This window comes from Lycorma delicatula, chromosome 3 (assembly GCF_047948215.1).
Source record: "Lycorma delicatula isolate Av1 chromosome 3, ASM4794821v1, whole genome shotgun sequence".
In the NCBI taxonomy this organism is placed as follows: domain Eukaryota; kingdom Metazoa; phylum Arthropoda; class Insecta; order Hemiptera; family Fulgoridae; genus Lycorma; species Lycorma delicatula.
The window spans coordinates 55,836,075-55,853,689 of NC_134457.1; the positions used below are offsets into that span (position 1 = coordinate 55,836,075).

A 17,615-nucleotide genomic window follows, 5' to 3' on the forward strand; every position below is an offset into this window, starting at 1 on the left:
GCATGAGGGACTTTCAGGTCTCGACCGGGAGGGTGGACTGCATCTGTGGAGCTCAGTGGAGCCAGGACCGCCCCACGCTCGACATGGGGCCTCCACGCCGGCTAAACCCTGTCTCCAGCTGAACTATCACCTAGCAGGGCTAGAGATGTCCCACATCCTCTGTATAGCTCTTCTTCTCCACGTAGTATTCCAGAGTCAGTTAAATTTTATTATTTTTTAAAATATGTAATTTTTTTGCTTTTTTTATATTGTTAAATTATGATTTTATTATTAGTTTTTAAAAAGTTAAATTTAGATTTGTTATTTTTTTATTAATACGATTCCACAGGTCTCTAATAACTGAAGCGACCATTATGTTACGTATAGCCTAGACTCGCTGTTGTCGTACTGTTTACATGAAACGGCCTCTAACAGGTGCGTTATCAGTTTTGAAGCCACGCCTTCATATATCCTGCATTACGTAGAAAGTCTGAAATCAAAATTTTAAGATGTTAAAGAATTTTTCAAATTTAGTTATAATGTGGAAATTGAAATTTTCAGATTTAATTAATTAGAATTAGAATTTTATATTTAATAAAAACAATTACTTGGCAATATTATCATTTTAAAATGAATTTGCCTTTTCAAGTTTTATTCATTTTGAGATATAATATAAAATATCGATGAAGATATATTGCTTTGTAGTTCAAAACCATTAAAAGGCTGCAGATGAAAATTAATTTACTTATTAAAACAGTCTTAACGTATTTTGTATTTTCCTGGTTATAATTTATTACTTATAAAAATTAATCTCTGTGATAATTAATTATTATTAGATAAATACCTTGGGGAGAAAAATTTAATACAACATAAAGTTTCCAATGAAATTATTAAGTTTAGAATTTAATTATTCGGTGAATTATTTATATTCAATGAACACAATTTATTAAAGGCTGTAATAGTTTTCACTGTATTCGTAAAGATCTCTTTCCTTTCTTCTCTTCTATCATGAAATTGCTATCTTTCAATTTTCTCTACCAGTAATTTATTTTTTTTTATTTTAATAATAATAAATAAGCAAAAAAATAATTATTTTATGAAAACATTATCATTGATAATAAAAGTACTCGTAATAACATATTGTGAATTTCTAATTTTGCATTTATTTAAATGAAACATATGAATATTGACTTTTCCATTTTTATCCTATATGGGTGGGGGTTTCATAATGATTAGATAACAATTGTCTGTGCAATTCATTAAAAAACTTGTAATTTTTTTAAATAATTATTTTATTTTATTAAAACAGTTTGTAGATGGTATATTATTATATTTTTAAGAATTATTAATAAATCCTTTTAACAAAAAAAAAAAAAAACACTAGCTTAACAAAATAATATATCCCATTGCTGGTAATTTTAAGTGTGGCTATTTTTATTATGGTTATAACAAACGAGCAAATTATAATATTGAATTTAATAAATTCCAAATTTCATCAGAAATTGTATTTCCTCTTGGAAATTCGTTTTCATGTAATACCTTAATGTTTAAAATACTTAAAATTTTTTCTTGATTCTTAAAACTAGTTAAAAATATTTTTCTTTTTATACAAAACTTCTTTTTTGATTAAAGTAATTTACAGACATAACAGTTAACGTTTAAAAATTGTTGATAATTAATTTATTTCTATTATATTACAGCTAATATTATTAATATATTGTAATTAATTATAAATAAATTCATCCAACAAGATTAATTTTTTTTTTTGATTCTGTTTTGTTATACAAACAACCTAGTGGTAGCAATTATCAAGAATTTAATGTAAAAATTTATCAGCAGCCTATTAATTTTCTTATATATCAAAGATAGCTTTTTTTTTTGCAAATTCCAATTTACATCATCGGTTTATTCAATTGATTTTGATTGTTTCATTGTTTTGAATACATTGAGAAGAAATAAAAATGTCTTCCTAACACATAAACTTATTTTTTTAACATTATATTAGTCTAAATTTATTAAATTTTAAATAAATCATATTAAAATTTTAAATTTTAAATTTGCAATTTAAAAAAAAAATTGTTTTTAGATTAAAAATTTATTTAATACGCGTAAATCTTATCTGGATAAGTCACAAAGAGTTATAATCTTTGTCAGTATGAATCAACAATCCCAACTCGTCGTAAACTACGGTCATTAGCCAGTATTCTACAAACTAAAATTCTCTTTCTCGCACGCTCATTAGTACCGATACAACTACTGCGCAGTAATCAAAATGTAGTTGTTTTTTCATTAAATAATTCGTGCACAGTTTTAAATTGAGATAAAAGGCAAAGCAATCAGTCACGTACTACAGATATTTCTCTAATTGTTAATTGTTGAAAATTTTTTTTTTATTTTGTGTCGGCTAACTCGTTAAGCTTATGAGGGGCTGATTGTATTAATATAAATTTTTAATTAATTATTATTATTTTTTTTAATATAATTTAGTTTATCGTTAGTATAAAAATGAATTCCAATCTTAATAAAAACGAATTATTTTAAAAATGTGTAATAAAGTATAAAAACCTAGTTAATTTTATTTATTTATTGTATGTATATATTTATTGTATTTAACTGAATTCTATATAGAGATGATTGGAGTATTTTTTAGCAATAAATAGTGGTAATAGTGGTCAAAGATCCAAAAATTATTTTTGGTTTTTATAAATAAAACATGTTTTATATAGCCTAGAGATTCTAATAATGAAAATTGATCAAATATTATAAGAATCGTCTGCGAATAAAATATCAAGTGTATGTTATATGTCTTTAAAATTTTATATAATTAATATTTACATTTATTTCTAAAGCCAAGTATTTTTTTTATAATTTTATAATCCTATCTAACATAATCAACATAAATTTTCTTTTTTGAAAGCTTTGTCTATTTAATTTGTGACGTTTTTTCTTTATTATAATTATTTAATTATTTTAAAATTTTCTTAGGACAATAATTACTCAATTAAAATATTCTTCCCTCAATTTGAAAATTGAATAAATCTGATACATTTATGAACTAACTAATATACGATACATTTTATTTAATAAAATGTATCTCTTTTTAAAGAATGAAATTTTTAAGTGAAATGTAGAAAGAAGGGTTATCGAATACGAAGATTAATGCACCGCGAAATCACTATAATAATTTATATTGCACATCACATCCGTTATAATGTTTGATGAACCTATACTATTCGATCAAATACCTGCTACGCTGATCTACCGTATTATTACACTCGATTAAACTAATGCGGCGATATTAATAAGCTGACACGTTTGAAATTATACTTCCGATTTAGAGATTGGACTTATATCCGGATTATGTGAATTTCTTAATGAGATCGCTGAATTTACGAGAAATTGAACTTTGTGACAAATGAATAATTACATAACTTTTAATAAGGGAGTCGTTCGTTTTAGTTTGATATCGCCATTTATAACTGGATAATAAGTTACAATTAATTAAATTATTACTCTGCATAGAATTTTGAGTTATACACATTTCAACCAACAAATTTATACGTTGTGCATGGACCCTGTGATGGTTATAAAATACCGTAAATATTGATGTAAAAGAGTATTTTTCTGTCTATTCATTTTATATATTTCTTAGTTTGGGTAAGTTTATTATTAGGTGATATAAACTTTTCATTTTTCTTAAAAACGTAATTAATGACTAAAATAAAAATATATTTATGTATTTAAAATATATTTATGTATTTAAAATATATTTATATATTTAAAATAAATTATTTATTTACATATTCCTTACTTTTTTTATGAGATTACTGGCTCAACTACTATTGTGGTTAGCCAAACGGAACCCGGGTCCTATGGATGAAAGGCCTAGGCTCTACCACTCTGCCACGGCGATCAGCATATTCACTTATTAATTGATTACAACTTGCAATGTGGATTTTTGCAAATTTTTTCGTTTTTAATCGCTCCAAAAATTTAATCTGTAATATTCGACATATTTATGCCTTCACATATCTTCTGAATTGATATAGCTATCAAAAATCATCAAACTGGTTTATAAGGGTAATTTAAAAAAAAACTATTTTTAGCAATTTATTACTGGTAAATTAAATTATAATATTCTTGCTATGAATAGGCTTATACGAAAAAAATAGCATTTAAAATTGATCTTTCATATTGATAATCTACTTAAATCAGTTATTTTTATTTAATAATGAATGCAATGTATACAATTAAGTGGTACTTTTTCAAGGACTTGGATTTAGGATATGTATTCATGAAATTTCAAAATAATTTATTCATCAGTATTAACTACTAAAAAAATAATAAAAAAAAATAGAACAATAATAACTGACCATAATCTTAGTTTACATTTCCACAGGCCTTGTACTAATTTTGAATCAAATGTTGCCTTTAACCGTTGAAATTTAAAAAAAATTAAAACATTTTAATTTTAAGGAAAAAAATCATCAGTTAAGTAAAAAATATATTTTTTTTTTATATAAACATACACTCCTTTTTCTTCGTAATTTCCTGAAGATAAGATTATGTATAATTAGTAAAAATTATTAGCAAGAAATTAAAGAGAAAAAAAATTACTTTCCTATGTAAGTCAGTTAAAAGTTTTAAAAATATGGCTAGGAATATTACAATGATTTTTTTTTTTACTAATTTTTTCGCTTTGTAAAAATAATTTGCCTACTATAAATATCTATTATTTATATATTAAATGTTTATTTGTTTTTAGTTATCCTACATTTCATTTTTAAAATCGAACGAAAGGCCCTCTATTAATTTTATTTCGACCGGGAATAAAGTATACGTATAACTTTTTAAAAGTTATTAATATTTAGTTATTAGCACAATAGTAACTAATTCTTTCTAACATATCACTTCCTTAAGAAAAGTGAACATCAATAACCCAAAATTTCTTCAGTTGAATTTTAAATTAACAAGAAAACTTTATTTAATACGTCCTTTACTTTTATGCTTACTTAATATGTAAGTCAGATTTTATTTTATTTAACATTCTCAATTTGCTTATTTATCTAATTTTATCACTTTAGTTTGCCTTTATTTACTTATATATTTATTATCAGTTATTAGATTGGTTCTTTATTTCTTTATATATAATATACGTATTTTTTCTAAATCGTCTATTTATTATCGCTTCAATCTTCTGTTTAAGAATGGCTTTCCTAAGGAATAAATTTGTATCTTTTGGTTCTTTGATATTATTTGTAATTAAACATTTTTCTAAGTCTTTTTCTAATCGGCGTTAATATTTTATTTCAAATGTTAAATCTGCTTGCTAAATTCTCAATTATTCCTTTTATGAAGGACCTTTTAAACTTTATATGTTCTTTTGCAATAATTTCTTCTTCAACCAAATTAGATACAAACAATCAACATTGAACGGCATAACTAATAAAATTTTCAAACTCAACAAAAAGAAACCAGAGTTAAAATAAACCCAAGATTACATTCAATAATTACTAAATTATCTCGATTCTTTTACTGAAATAATTAATCTTTTTTTTTTTGTGGAAGGAGAAAAAAAAGATCATATAATTTTTGCTGGTCTCCTTCTATTGGTGGGAATGGGGTAGAAAAATAACAAAAATGATATTAAGACATTTTTACTAATGTTAGTTATTGCATTTTAGTTTTATTACTCACTTTTATTTTTCTTGAAGCTTGAATTGTGTGGTTAACTGGTTTATTCAGAATACAAATTTTTTCTTTGACATATTTATGCAACCTTTTTTTACCGATATCACTCAGCTGCATTCTACTGTACTGTCCATGTCATTCGTTAAATCGTTACCATTAACCACAAACAGTGGTGAATTATCATTGTTTATAAAAAAGAAAAAAATGACAACTCAGCGGGTATATTAAATATCTCCATTGGGCATCAACTTCATGCATAAAACAAGTGTAAATCACTTAAACCATTATCCAAGCAGAATAAAAATAAAACAACGAAAAATAATGAATTATTGGTAAAAAAGGAAAAAACCACAAAGTACTATGATAATCTGGGCATGTCAAAAACGCAAATTTTTAATTAACGGGTCGAATAATGTATTATTAAAAAAACTTTTTTTTAATTTTAGTTTCATCCTTTTATTTCAATTATCTGACTAGAAAACTAGTTAAAGAAATAGCCAAGCAAATTATTTCCGTTTTCAATTTTTTATTTTATAAAAACTGTTAAAATAAGACTGTTTTCATTAAAAATAAACTAATTTATTAAATATAAAAATATATAAATTATAATTCCGCTTACCAACCAATGTAATAATTATGTTCTAGCGCTTTCGGAAGTTATTTTTCCATCTTCAGGAATATCTGATAAACTTGTATACAAGTATTCACTTCACATATTAATTTGATGTAGATTAAAATAAAATTTCCATACATATAACAATCGATCGTTTAGTTATCGATTGTTATATTTATGGAAATTTTATTTTAATTTTAATTTTCATCAAATTAATATGCGAAGTGAATACTTATATACAAGTTTATCAGATGTTCCTAAAGAAGGAAAAATAACTTCCGAAAGCGCTAGAACATAATAATTAATTAGATTGGTTGGTAAGCGGAATTATAATATATATATTTTTATAATAGAGCCGTGTTAAATAAAATTATTCCAGTTAATTAAAGTTCATTGTTGAATTTTTAACTCTTGTTTTCTTAAACCCAATAGCAGCAAACGTTTGAAGCTCTATTTGCTCTGAGTTCAAGATTTTTAACTATCAGAAATATCAAGGTTTTAACATTTTAATCGAAAATTTCTTGAGTTTTCAATTTATTACAGGCAACTATTAAGCTTTATAAAATGGAAAACAGTTAATTTGATATATTGTAAAAACCAAAATTATAATCTGTTTCCATAATAAACTGTACTTTGATTCCATTATCATTGATTTTTCTTATATTTATATGATTAAAGGTATTATATATATATATATATATATATATATATATATATATATATATATATGTATATCTTGTGTGAATAAATACTGTTTATATAATATATATAATCTCTTTTATATACATGTATTACCTGATAAAAGTTTGTTTTATGTTTATATTTATATTTTAAAATAGGGAAAACGTAAATCATTTTATGCTAAAATAACCTTTATTCAGATAAATTGAGAAACAAGAAAAATTTATTACATCAACTAAAACAGCGTTTAAACCACTAGTAAATATAGATATTTGTTTTATTATAATTGTGGGTATTGGGTGATTTACTATGTAAATATGGCCGGAAGTGTATGCTTTCAATCTTTCTATACTTAACGTTCTCTATTACCTTATTTGCTATTCGCTATTTGTTGTTTGCTGAAAGCAAATATTCTGTTTCTATATGAAATAGATTCCTCAGAGAAGTTACCATAACTTTGATGTTGTAGTCTGCTTTGTTACAGTTTTTTTCAAACCTCTATAATAAAAATATCTAGATTTTTGTACAATTAAGTTATAATTATTATCATAATTCAGTTTAACGGTAAAAAAGAATTGTAGTTATTTAAATTACCTCTTAAATCTTATTTTTCTTGATTTTTTCTTTTTGGTATATTTGGGCTTAGCTTTTTTAATTATACAAAATTATAATTATTAATCTCATGCTACTGGACATAAAGAACACACAGTAAGAACATTATAACCAGTGTCAAAAATGGGTCTAGTGGTTAACTCGTCATCATAAATCAGCTGATTTCAAAGTCGAGAGTTCTAAAGTTCAAATCCTAGTGAAGGAAGGCACTTGACTTTTATACGGATTTAAATACTAGATCGTGGATACCAGTGTTCTTTGGTGGTTGGGTTTCAATTAACCACACATCTGAGGAACGGTTGACCTGAGACTGTACAAGACATATACATATTTCTTGTACATATGTACAAGACATATGTATATGTCTTTTACATACTTATTTACATTCATACATATCATCCTCATTCATCCTCTGAAGTAGTACCTTACGGTGATTCCGGAGGCTAAACAGAAAAAAAAGTTTCAAAAATGAACTAGTCAAAACCTGTAAACAGCTGCCCACCTATCAGTTACACGGTAACTTTGAAATTTGTTTTTTTTTTACTTTCAAATAATAATTAATGTAAATAATTATTACTGTATATTAACATTTATTTTATTCTATTCTTAAACAATACCATAAATATTCTATTTATACGCTTGTGTATTCGAGTTTTGTCTTATTCATCAAAATCGGAGGATTTTATTCCAGTCGTTTATTTTAATGAAACTTGGCCAAACATCAAATCAGGGTAACAATAATATCAAATGGTTTTTATAAAAAATCCTAATGTGAGGAGGAATAAATAGCGAGACAGCGTCAGTCTTTGTTATGTCAGTGACTGACATAAGAGAGACAGATATTAATTGTTCTACGTATTGTACAAACAACCGATATGAAATACATCTGTGAATCATTTTCATCTCGATATTCAAATATGATGAATATTTCTTAAATAGCTAATAATCTGAAATACGTAAACAAATAAATGGAACCTTTCTGAGGTTTCATATATTTCCTGTTTACCTCTTAGATTTTATTGATTATAGAAAAAACATCGACGACGAATACACGCAATTTCAAAATTGATTTTAAACAATTTATATAAATTTTTATATATTAATTTATTACGAAAAAGTAACGTAAAATCATAAATTTTCAAAAAATAGGCTGCTCTCACCGGCAATTACTGACAAAGTTGAATTAGAAGCACTATATCAAACCACAAGGTTTTTTTTTTTAAAAATCATTTAAAAACAAGATGTGTTTTTACAGAACAGTTATTTCTGTTGTTGGGTAAAGTGTATTGTACTTTTGAAAAATTGATTCGAAATTTTTTATACTTTATTATCAGCTAATTTTATAACTGCTTAGAGGTTTTTCTTTCTTCTTATCCTGTTAGTGGTATAATGGCAACCGGTCAAAAAATATTAAATTCACAAATTCTATCTATTGCTATGGTGCTTTGTCAGAAAAAAACCTGTTTAAAACACTCAGACAATAATATTTTCTTTTATTTGAATAAAAAATTATTATTTTATCTTAAATCTATCTGTATCTGCGCAACAGTTGTAAACTATTTCCATTTCAGTTTGGAGACTTAGTAATTTAAATAGTAAAATGTTAACAATAAAACTTCTATTTAAGTATGGAAAGTTACTATTCACAAATTCTCTAATAATGTTAGAAAATTATTTCTTATCTCATCTTTAATAGAATAATAATTTTTAATGTCAAACTTATAGTTTAACAATAAAATATTAGAAAAATCATTAAAAATAAAAATGTTAAGTATAGAGACTTGGAACCAATGATTTTTTTCGAAAACCTTTCAAAGGTATGTCTGTTGAGTCCGATGATTTTTTTTAATAAGTTAAAGCATTTAGCAAGAGTAAATATTTTTGGATCATTCAGTCTGTTATATTCTGTTGTCAAGTTATATATGAAGTCTGTCGATACTCCACATTCTTTAAATAAAATTTTCAAAAAACATTTACATAATTAATCATTCTAATACACAATCTACGCATATAAATCCGTGTTTATATTTTTGTGCCACTTTAAAATGCACTGTACTGTTTTTCTTCTATTAACAGCTGAAAATTCAGAAAAAAAACTCTATGGGGCTAATTTTTACTTTGTATACTTGGAAAACTTATTTCTAAGAAAAATGATGGCAGAAGTTTTACTAAGACTTATTACTTAAGGGATATTTTACGTTCTAAAAAATGAATAAATTATTCCTTGATCTACATTTTTTCTGCTTTGATATTCAGTTTTATTTTAAGTAAAATGAATCTTTATTAATTTTCATTTGTGCATTTTAAAGTGGCAAACATTTCTTCTTCGTTAGATTCCAACTCCTCGAGGTAGGTTGGCAATTATGGAAATTCTCTTTTTTGAAGCACCTGTTCTGAACAGGTTATTCAGTGTACATAAGAACTATTCTTTCACGTTATGCAACCTTGGTATTTTTTTTCTTCCTTCACTTCCGCTTCCTTGGATCCTCTCCTACATTATCAAGCGCTATATAGAACATATTTTTCCGTGTACTATATCATTAAAATGTGATAACTTTACTGTTCTTAAATTTTTTCAAAAATTTCTGCTTTTTTCGTATTCTTCACAAAACACAAACCTTTCAATACACTTTGTCACAGTGTTGTGAAGATTCGTCTATAAAACCACATTTCAAATAATTTTTTTTTAATATTATATTCAATTCTCACATTTTTAGTTTATAAATAAGAGTAGTATCAGCTCCACAAATCAGTCTTAAAATGTACGGTCACATCTCTGCTAAGAAAGAAGTATGAACTTCTTTCATTTTGATAAAATTCTCTAGCGCTTTCTCCGATTTTATTTTGTTTACGAGTAGGTAGATTTTAGTGAAGTCAACTGCTATCCACAGGTTCGTATGCTTTTCACTTTGTTTTATTCAAATACCATTGACTGCGAGAGTTTTGTTATTTCAATAGATTTTCGAGATCATCATAAAAATATTTTTCCAGTAAATGTGTTAAACCATACTATTATCACCACACCTGACCATTGTTTTTCGAACTGTACAAATCTCCTACATTCTGCTAAAACCACTGTGTAATATTCGTCTACCTATGTTAATAATCTGGATTCAACTCGCATTTATTTAGATTATTTTTCTTTAAAAGGCTTTTTCGAGGATTTCATCAGAATTTGCATTGAACAGTATCAGAGATGGAACATGTATGGGGAACGTACATATTTTTTCGTATTTCTGTTTCCTCTGATAATTATTTTTTACTACATGTTGTCATATTTTGGCTATATTATAAATTTATAGACTATTAGCTTTAATTTTACAAAAAAGAAGGTTTTACTAAACGCAACGAACTTAAAGGTTTCATTAAATCTAATTGTTGAATTCAAATAAAATTTAAATCTCTAAGTTGTTTTCTATAGGATCACTCGGGCAAAAAGAAAAATAAATATATTTAACTATTTCTAAAGTACCATCTGTTTCACTTCTAATAACTTTTTAATTTATTAAATTTATCTAGATTTATATTTTTTTTATCAATTTTAATAAAATTTTTATATTTATAATAGTTGAAGGCATTCCTCCGGAATTATCAATTGTATTCTCCTTAATCTGGTGTTAATAATATAATAAATTAATCTCTTTTTGTTGTCAGCTTCCAACTGAAATTAAGTTTAATTTCTTTTCAAATTACTTTTGTCTATTTCGTAAATTATTCTTTTCGTAAATAAATCTTTCATGAACCATCTAAAATAATAAATAATTTGTTCTTCCTTAACATGATCATCTGTTTTTCTTTCTTTTTCTAGAAATTATTGGAAGAAATATAATTTCTACAGGTTTTAACTTTTTTATTTATTTTGTTATCTATTACTTATTTCAAAAACTTACTGTATAATTTTTTTTTTCTTCAACGATTCCATTTATACGAATATTATGTACGTATTATAAATTAAAAAGATTTAGTTCTGAATGCGATAATATTCATATATTTTAGTTCTATCTTTGTCGTAATCTTGTTATATATCCTATAAAAATATATTTTAGTTCTTGAGGGTAAACTACTTCGGAATGCAGCAGCATAAAAATTTATGACAATAATTCAGAGCATTATTTTACTAATATGTAAACAGAGTGTTACAGTTTGGTGGGTGCGTAATGCATTTTATTATGATTAATTTTAAAAATTCTCCCTTTTATTACACTAAAATTATACCGTTATTCATGATTATTCAATAAATTATTGTTTGCAGAACATTTATGGATATATTCATATATTTTGTAAACAACATCTCATTTATGATGAAAAGTAATGTATTAACTTTATATTTTCTAGTGATATTTAATTTATTTTTCTTGTTATCATGTTTTGTAAATTTACTTAGAAATTGTTTTATGCATCCAAACATACGAGTTATTTCAGAATCAAATAATATAAAAACAGGAAATAAAGTAATGTTATAGGTTATAAAAAGTACAATAAACTTTACTTACGTACACACACAAGCTCTACTGAACTAAAGGTATACTATAAAGCAACAAATAAGTAATTTCAGTACATTAAAATTAAAATAAAAAATCCCTTTCGGCACGCTGGAAGGCGGAGGTAGATTTCACCGGTGCTATGTAGGGGATAAAAATGATTTCCACTTTAAAGTTAAGAAAAATTAAAATTTATTCAATACGACAATGGTTGCATGTTTAGCATACGACAAGCTACATGTTCTTACAATTCCAGCAACATTTTGGTCATCTCTTGCCGTAAGGTTTGGTCATATCAAAAATTGTTGCAGACGAAAGTTTTAGGTAATGTTTCAAGGACTAACGATTCTAATCGATTATAAACCGATTCTATAGTGTGCCCATTAAGGGAAGTATGATTCGTTTTTGTCTTCGAAACCCCATTTTTTCACCTCTCAACCCTAGGCCAATGGTTGGTGATATAAAAAAACTTTGCTTACATACTATTTGGGCCCTTATCCAAAGAATAGTAGGAGCTTTAAAAGAATTCGATATTTTACTTAATAAGATATAGCGATATTGTTTTATCTGGTTTTTTTTTTATTTTGGACACCCCTTGCTGTAAGCAAAAAATTGCAATTTTTCTTGTGTTGATCACATCAAGAATTGTTTCAGACAAAAGTTTTAGGTAAGATTTAGAGTACTAACGACCAATTTAAAACGATTCGATACTGTGCTTATTAAGGAAGATATTCATTTTTTTTTTTTGGCTTTAAAACCCCATTTTTCCACCCTCAGAGCCAATGGTTAGTGATATAAAAAAACTTTACTTACATAAGTTTTAGGCCCTGGCCTAAACATAAGTTTTACTACATAACTTTAAGCGAACTCCATATTCTACTTAATAAGAAATTTATAGCGATATTTTGTTTTTACGAAATAGCCCCCCATTTGCACCCCCAAGGTCTAATTTTGCCCACTAACGTCGTTTTATTTTATGAATAAATTCGAAGTGATTGGCGCAAAATTGGCAGTTATCGTGTCCACAAGAAAGATATATATATATATAAACTTTTGAGCTAACAGTGGTTTTGGGGTCTGGGGGATGTGAAACGCGAAGATATGTTGAAATTTTCCGGAAGTGGAATCAAGGCACCTATTACAATAGGTAGCGTTCTAATGAAATCTACCTAAAATGAAAAAAAAAGTAATAATTAACAAAGAAGATGATGTGACAACTGTACAAAAAGTAAATTTCTGGACGTCTATTGAAGTATTATTTTATTACAATTATTTAATAGCTACGTCGTTTGTTTTTAAAGTATCAATTAACATGTAGCTGCATTACTTCGTAGGATCACCATAAATACGATTATATTAATTGAAAATCATTAATACCATATTATTTCTTTTTCCTGTTTAGCCTACGGTAACTACCGTTTAGATAATACTTCAGAGGATGAATGAGGATGATATGTATGAGTGTGAATGAAGTGTAGTCTTGTACATTCTCAGTTCGACCATACCTGAGATGTGTGGTTAATTGAAACCCAACCACCAAAGAACACCGGTATCCACGATCTAGTATTCAAGTCTGTGTATAAATAGCTGGCTTTACTAGGACTTGAACGCTGGAACTCTCGACTTCCATACATTCTAATACCATATTCTGATTAGGATTTCTTGAACAGCAGTGAAGTGCTTTAAACAGAAAAAATTATTTTTTTTTAATTATGCAAAAATATTATTGTCGATGCTGAAAAACTTTGCGACTTATTGTTTCTTAAGTTCTTTATTTAACATATTTTCACAACATTCTGAGTGTTTTTTTTTTTTTTTTATTTAATTTACCTTTGAAGTTGAAAATCTGTTATGTTCATCATGCAAAAGTAGCAGCTATTAAATTCAGCTTAGGTAGATTTAATTTATTTCAATGAATAATAAACTACTGTAAAAATAATAGGTGTCTTAATTCTTAGTAGACTGGCTATAGGCTGTGATTAGTTTTAGTTAGCATTTAAAACTTAAATTTCCATTTTTTAGCTCTATTATTTACATTTTTATGCTTGGAACGGCGTGAGAGTTTTTTTATATTTTAAATAAAATGCTGAGTGCCAATTTACTTTTACTAAGCAAGAATCTAGTATTCCATAGTATTCCAATATTAATAGGAGAGAACATATATGTTTGTTCTCTCCTATTAATATTTGAAGATCCATCAGATGAATTTAGTGATTCTAAAAATACATAAATTTTTCAACAAAAATTAATTATAAGAATTATTTTTATATTTTTCCTTATAAAGATAAGTTAATTATAGTTTTAAATTAGATATAGGTATATCAAATATAATAATTAATATTTTTATTTTAATATTGTTGTAAGAATATATATTTGATAAACCAACCCATAAATGGTAAAAATAATTTTCAACTGATAAATAATCATCATGTTTTACTTAAGTTAACTAATTATATTTTAATTTTATAACATTTTTATATCAATGTTTATATGAAATAAAATAATTGAGGTGTACTATTCTTATAAAATAATAATTTTTTTTTTTTTAATAATTTTATCAGTTTTATTTTTCCATTTTGCACATCTTATGAACTGGCTGTAAAGGTCTCAAATTTCAAATAATATATTTTTTATTATTTAAAATTATTGTGTTTACTTTTAGGGAAACCTTTATTCGCTTTACAAGTAATCATCTTAATATAAAATACAAAGCCCAGCATAAAAAAAAAAACTAAACTTAATAAAATCAAAATTAGGTTTGTTTTCTGTACTTAAGAATTTCTAACGATCTTTATTCCATTTTTATCTGTATTAACATTGTTTATATAAACAAGATACATGGCTCTTAGATCAAAACTATACCCCTATACACAACAGATTGCTTAATATTACGAGGGTTATATATTTTCAAGGTCCGATCCGTCACGAAATTAAAACCACAGTGAAAATAATTTTTTTTTTATTTGTAACAAGTACATACATAGTTACACTATTTCTCTGCATAGCGGCCACTATGATTTAGACATTTGTCGTGGCGTGGTACCAACTTTCCAATACCCTCGTCATAGAACGGAGCCGCCTGTGTTTTCAGCCATGTTTCTACGATGGTCTGCAACTCGATATCTGTGCCAAAATGTTGTCCTCCTAGCCAGCATATCATGTGATCAAAGAGTTGAAAATCGGATGGAGCCAAGTCCGGGTTGTACGGTGGGTGATCAAACACCTCCCAACAAAAACGCTGCAGCAGCTTCTTTGTTACAGCTGCAGTGTGCGGCCGACGATTGTCACGGAGAAAGACAATGCCTGATGACAACATTCCTCTCCGCTTATTCTTATTCACCCACCGTACAGCCCGGACATGGCTCCATCCGATTTTCACCTCTTTGCTCAAATGAAACGCTGGCTAGGAGCACAACATTTTGGCACAGACATCGAGCTGCAGACCAGCGTAGAAACGTGGCTGAAAAAAAAGCGGCTCCGTTCTATGACGAGGGTATTGGAAAGTTGGTACCACGCTACGACAAATGTCTAAATCGGAGTGGCGACTATGTAGAGAAATAGCGTAACTATGTAAGTACTTGTTACAAATAAAATTCTTTTTATTTTCACTGTGGTTTTAATTTCGTGACCGATCAGACCTTGAAAAAAATAACCCTCGTACTCTCACCTTATGATTGGTTAAAAAAAAAATAACCCTCGTATAATTTAAAAAAAGATAATTGCTTATAAATTATAAATATACCCGCAAAATAAATAGATTTTACTTGTTTATAATTGTATGAATATAGATGACTGGCTATGAAACTGTAACTAAGTAGCATGGTGGGGTGTTACACAGATTAGGCCAAATTATGTTATCAGTTTATTCAGTAGGTTTTTAAACAAATTGCTCGTATTCTGTATATTTTAAACTATTGCTGCACCACCACTGCAAAGCTATCGGAATCGCAATCGAAACCTACAATTGAAAAGCGATGATAATTGAAATTTATCAGAAATAATAAAAAGCTAATTAAGTTGTTTGGCATCTTACATGTTTTGTGTATTATAATTGTACGAATATTTTTTTATATTTTTATTAATAAAATAAAAATTATTTACTATTTACTTTCAAATTAATTTAATTTGTTTTCTCATTATTAACGGTTTGAAGCGTTTTATTATATTTTATTGTCCTGGTCAACAAAATTATTAAGTAAATAGCTAAAAATGCAATTAATTAAACTTAACATTTGTAACATTTGAAAATTTGTAACATTTTCATTACTTTAAATAAATATTACTGACAAATATTTGTACATAAATTTGAAAATTTGTAACATTTTCATTACTATAAATAAATATTACTGACAAATATTTGTACATAAATTTGAAAATTTGTAACATTTTCATTACTATAAATAAATATTACTGACAAATATTTGTAAATAAATAAAGTTAATAACAGCAGAATCAGGAACAGTAATAATAAGAAAAATATGGAAGAATGTCGACGGATATAAGAAAGTTGTAGTTGCAGAGTTGATGAGAAATAAGGGGATTTGTCCTTGCGGAGGAAGAAAAAAGAAAAAAAGCAGAGAGATTGAAGTCATCATCTTCTTTGTAGTCATCTGTTTCTCCTTCCCTACTTTTTTGTTACAGATAAGGGTAGACCGAGATTGTCCACTAAACAATGTAAAAAACTAGAACATCAATATTAACTGTTTTTGCTGGTTTTTACAAGGATAAAATACTTCAACTAAATTTAATGTAAACTCATAAAAATATATTAAAATAAATATATATTTTTCAGCAGTGTAATAAATTATAGAAAACTTTATAAAATCGATGAATTATGGAGCATTATATCTATTCAAAATTTTTTTATGTAATTACTTACGTTCATTAATTTTTCAAGGTTACTACTACCTATTTAAAAAAAACATGAATGCTGTTAACAAAAATTATCAATTAACATTGACCATTCAGGTAATTAGTCAAGTCTTTGTTTACAAATTAAATTACAGTTGTATTCTGTTTTATTAAACTAATCTGCTTACATTCTAAATTTTTTTACATTTTAAAGGAGTTATTCAACCTAATCCCTTCAATTATAAAATTCATTAAAACCTAACTTTTATTTGTTGGTTTAATTTTAATGTTTATAATAAACTCTAGAGTGTTACAAATTTTAATGTATTTTTAATATCAGTTTCGTTGAAAAATTCAATTAAGATTGACAATCTGCGTTTAAAAATTAACTCTGTATTTTGTTAACCTATAAGTTACAGTTTTGTTATAAAACTTTCGTCCTAGGGTTCCTCGCTATCATTCAGAATGAATTAAAAAGATTTTATAGTAAAATTTTATAAAGATTTTAAAGTAAGATTTTTTTTTTTTATTTTCTGTTTCAAACGGAAATTTATTTCATGGATGATGGAAAATGAAATGATGAAATAGCGGGGATGTTTCCGTTCCTAAGTCATCGCTGCTATATTTCAAACTGAAAAGTTCATGTACATATGTAATAAAATAACAAACATTTTGACTACTTAGAGAAAGTAACTGCTTGACACTCA

The 17,615-nt window shown here is 26.3% G+C and overlaps 1 protein-coding gene across 4 annotated transcripts in view; it reads left to right on the forward strand.

Moving 5' to 3' along the window:
* Positions 1–17,615, forward strand: part of nAChRalpha6 (nicotinic acetylcholine receptor alpha6) — a 387,283-nt gene continuing 369,668 nt past the window's right edge. The window contains exon 1 of one of the 4 annotated variants that reach the window (XM_075359830.1): positions 1–194. In XM_075359830.1, coding sequence (XP_075215945.1) covers positions 146–194 — 49 coding nt within the window. In that variant the 5' untranslated portion in view covers positions 1–145. The remainder of the gene's footprint in view (positions 195–17,615) is intronic. The other 3 variants (XM_075359828.1, XM_075359827.1, XM_075359829.1) reach the window with 3 other exon arrangements.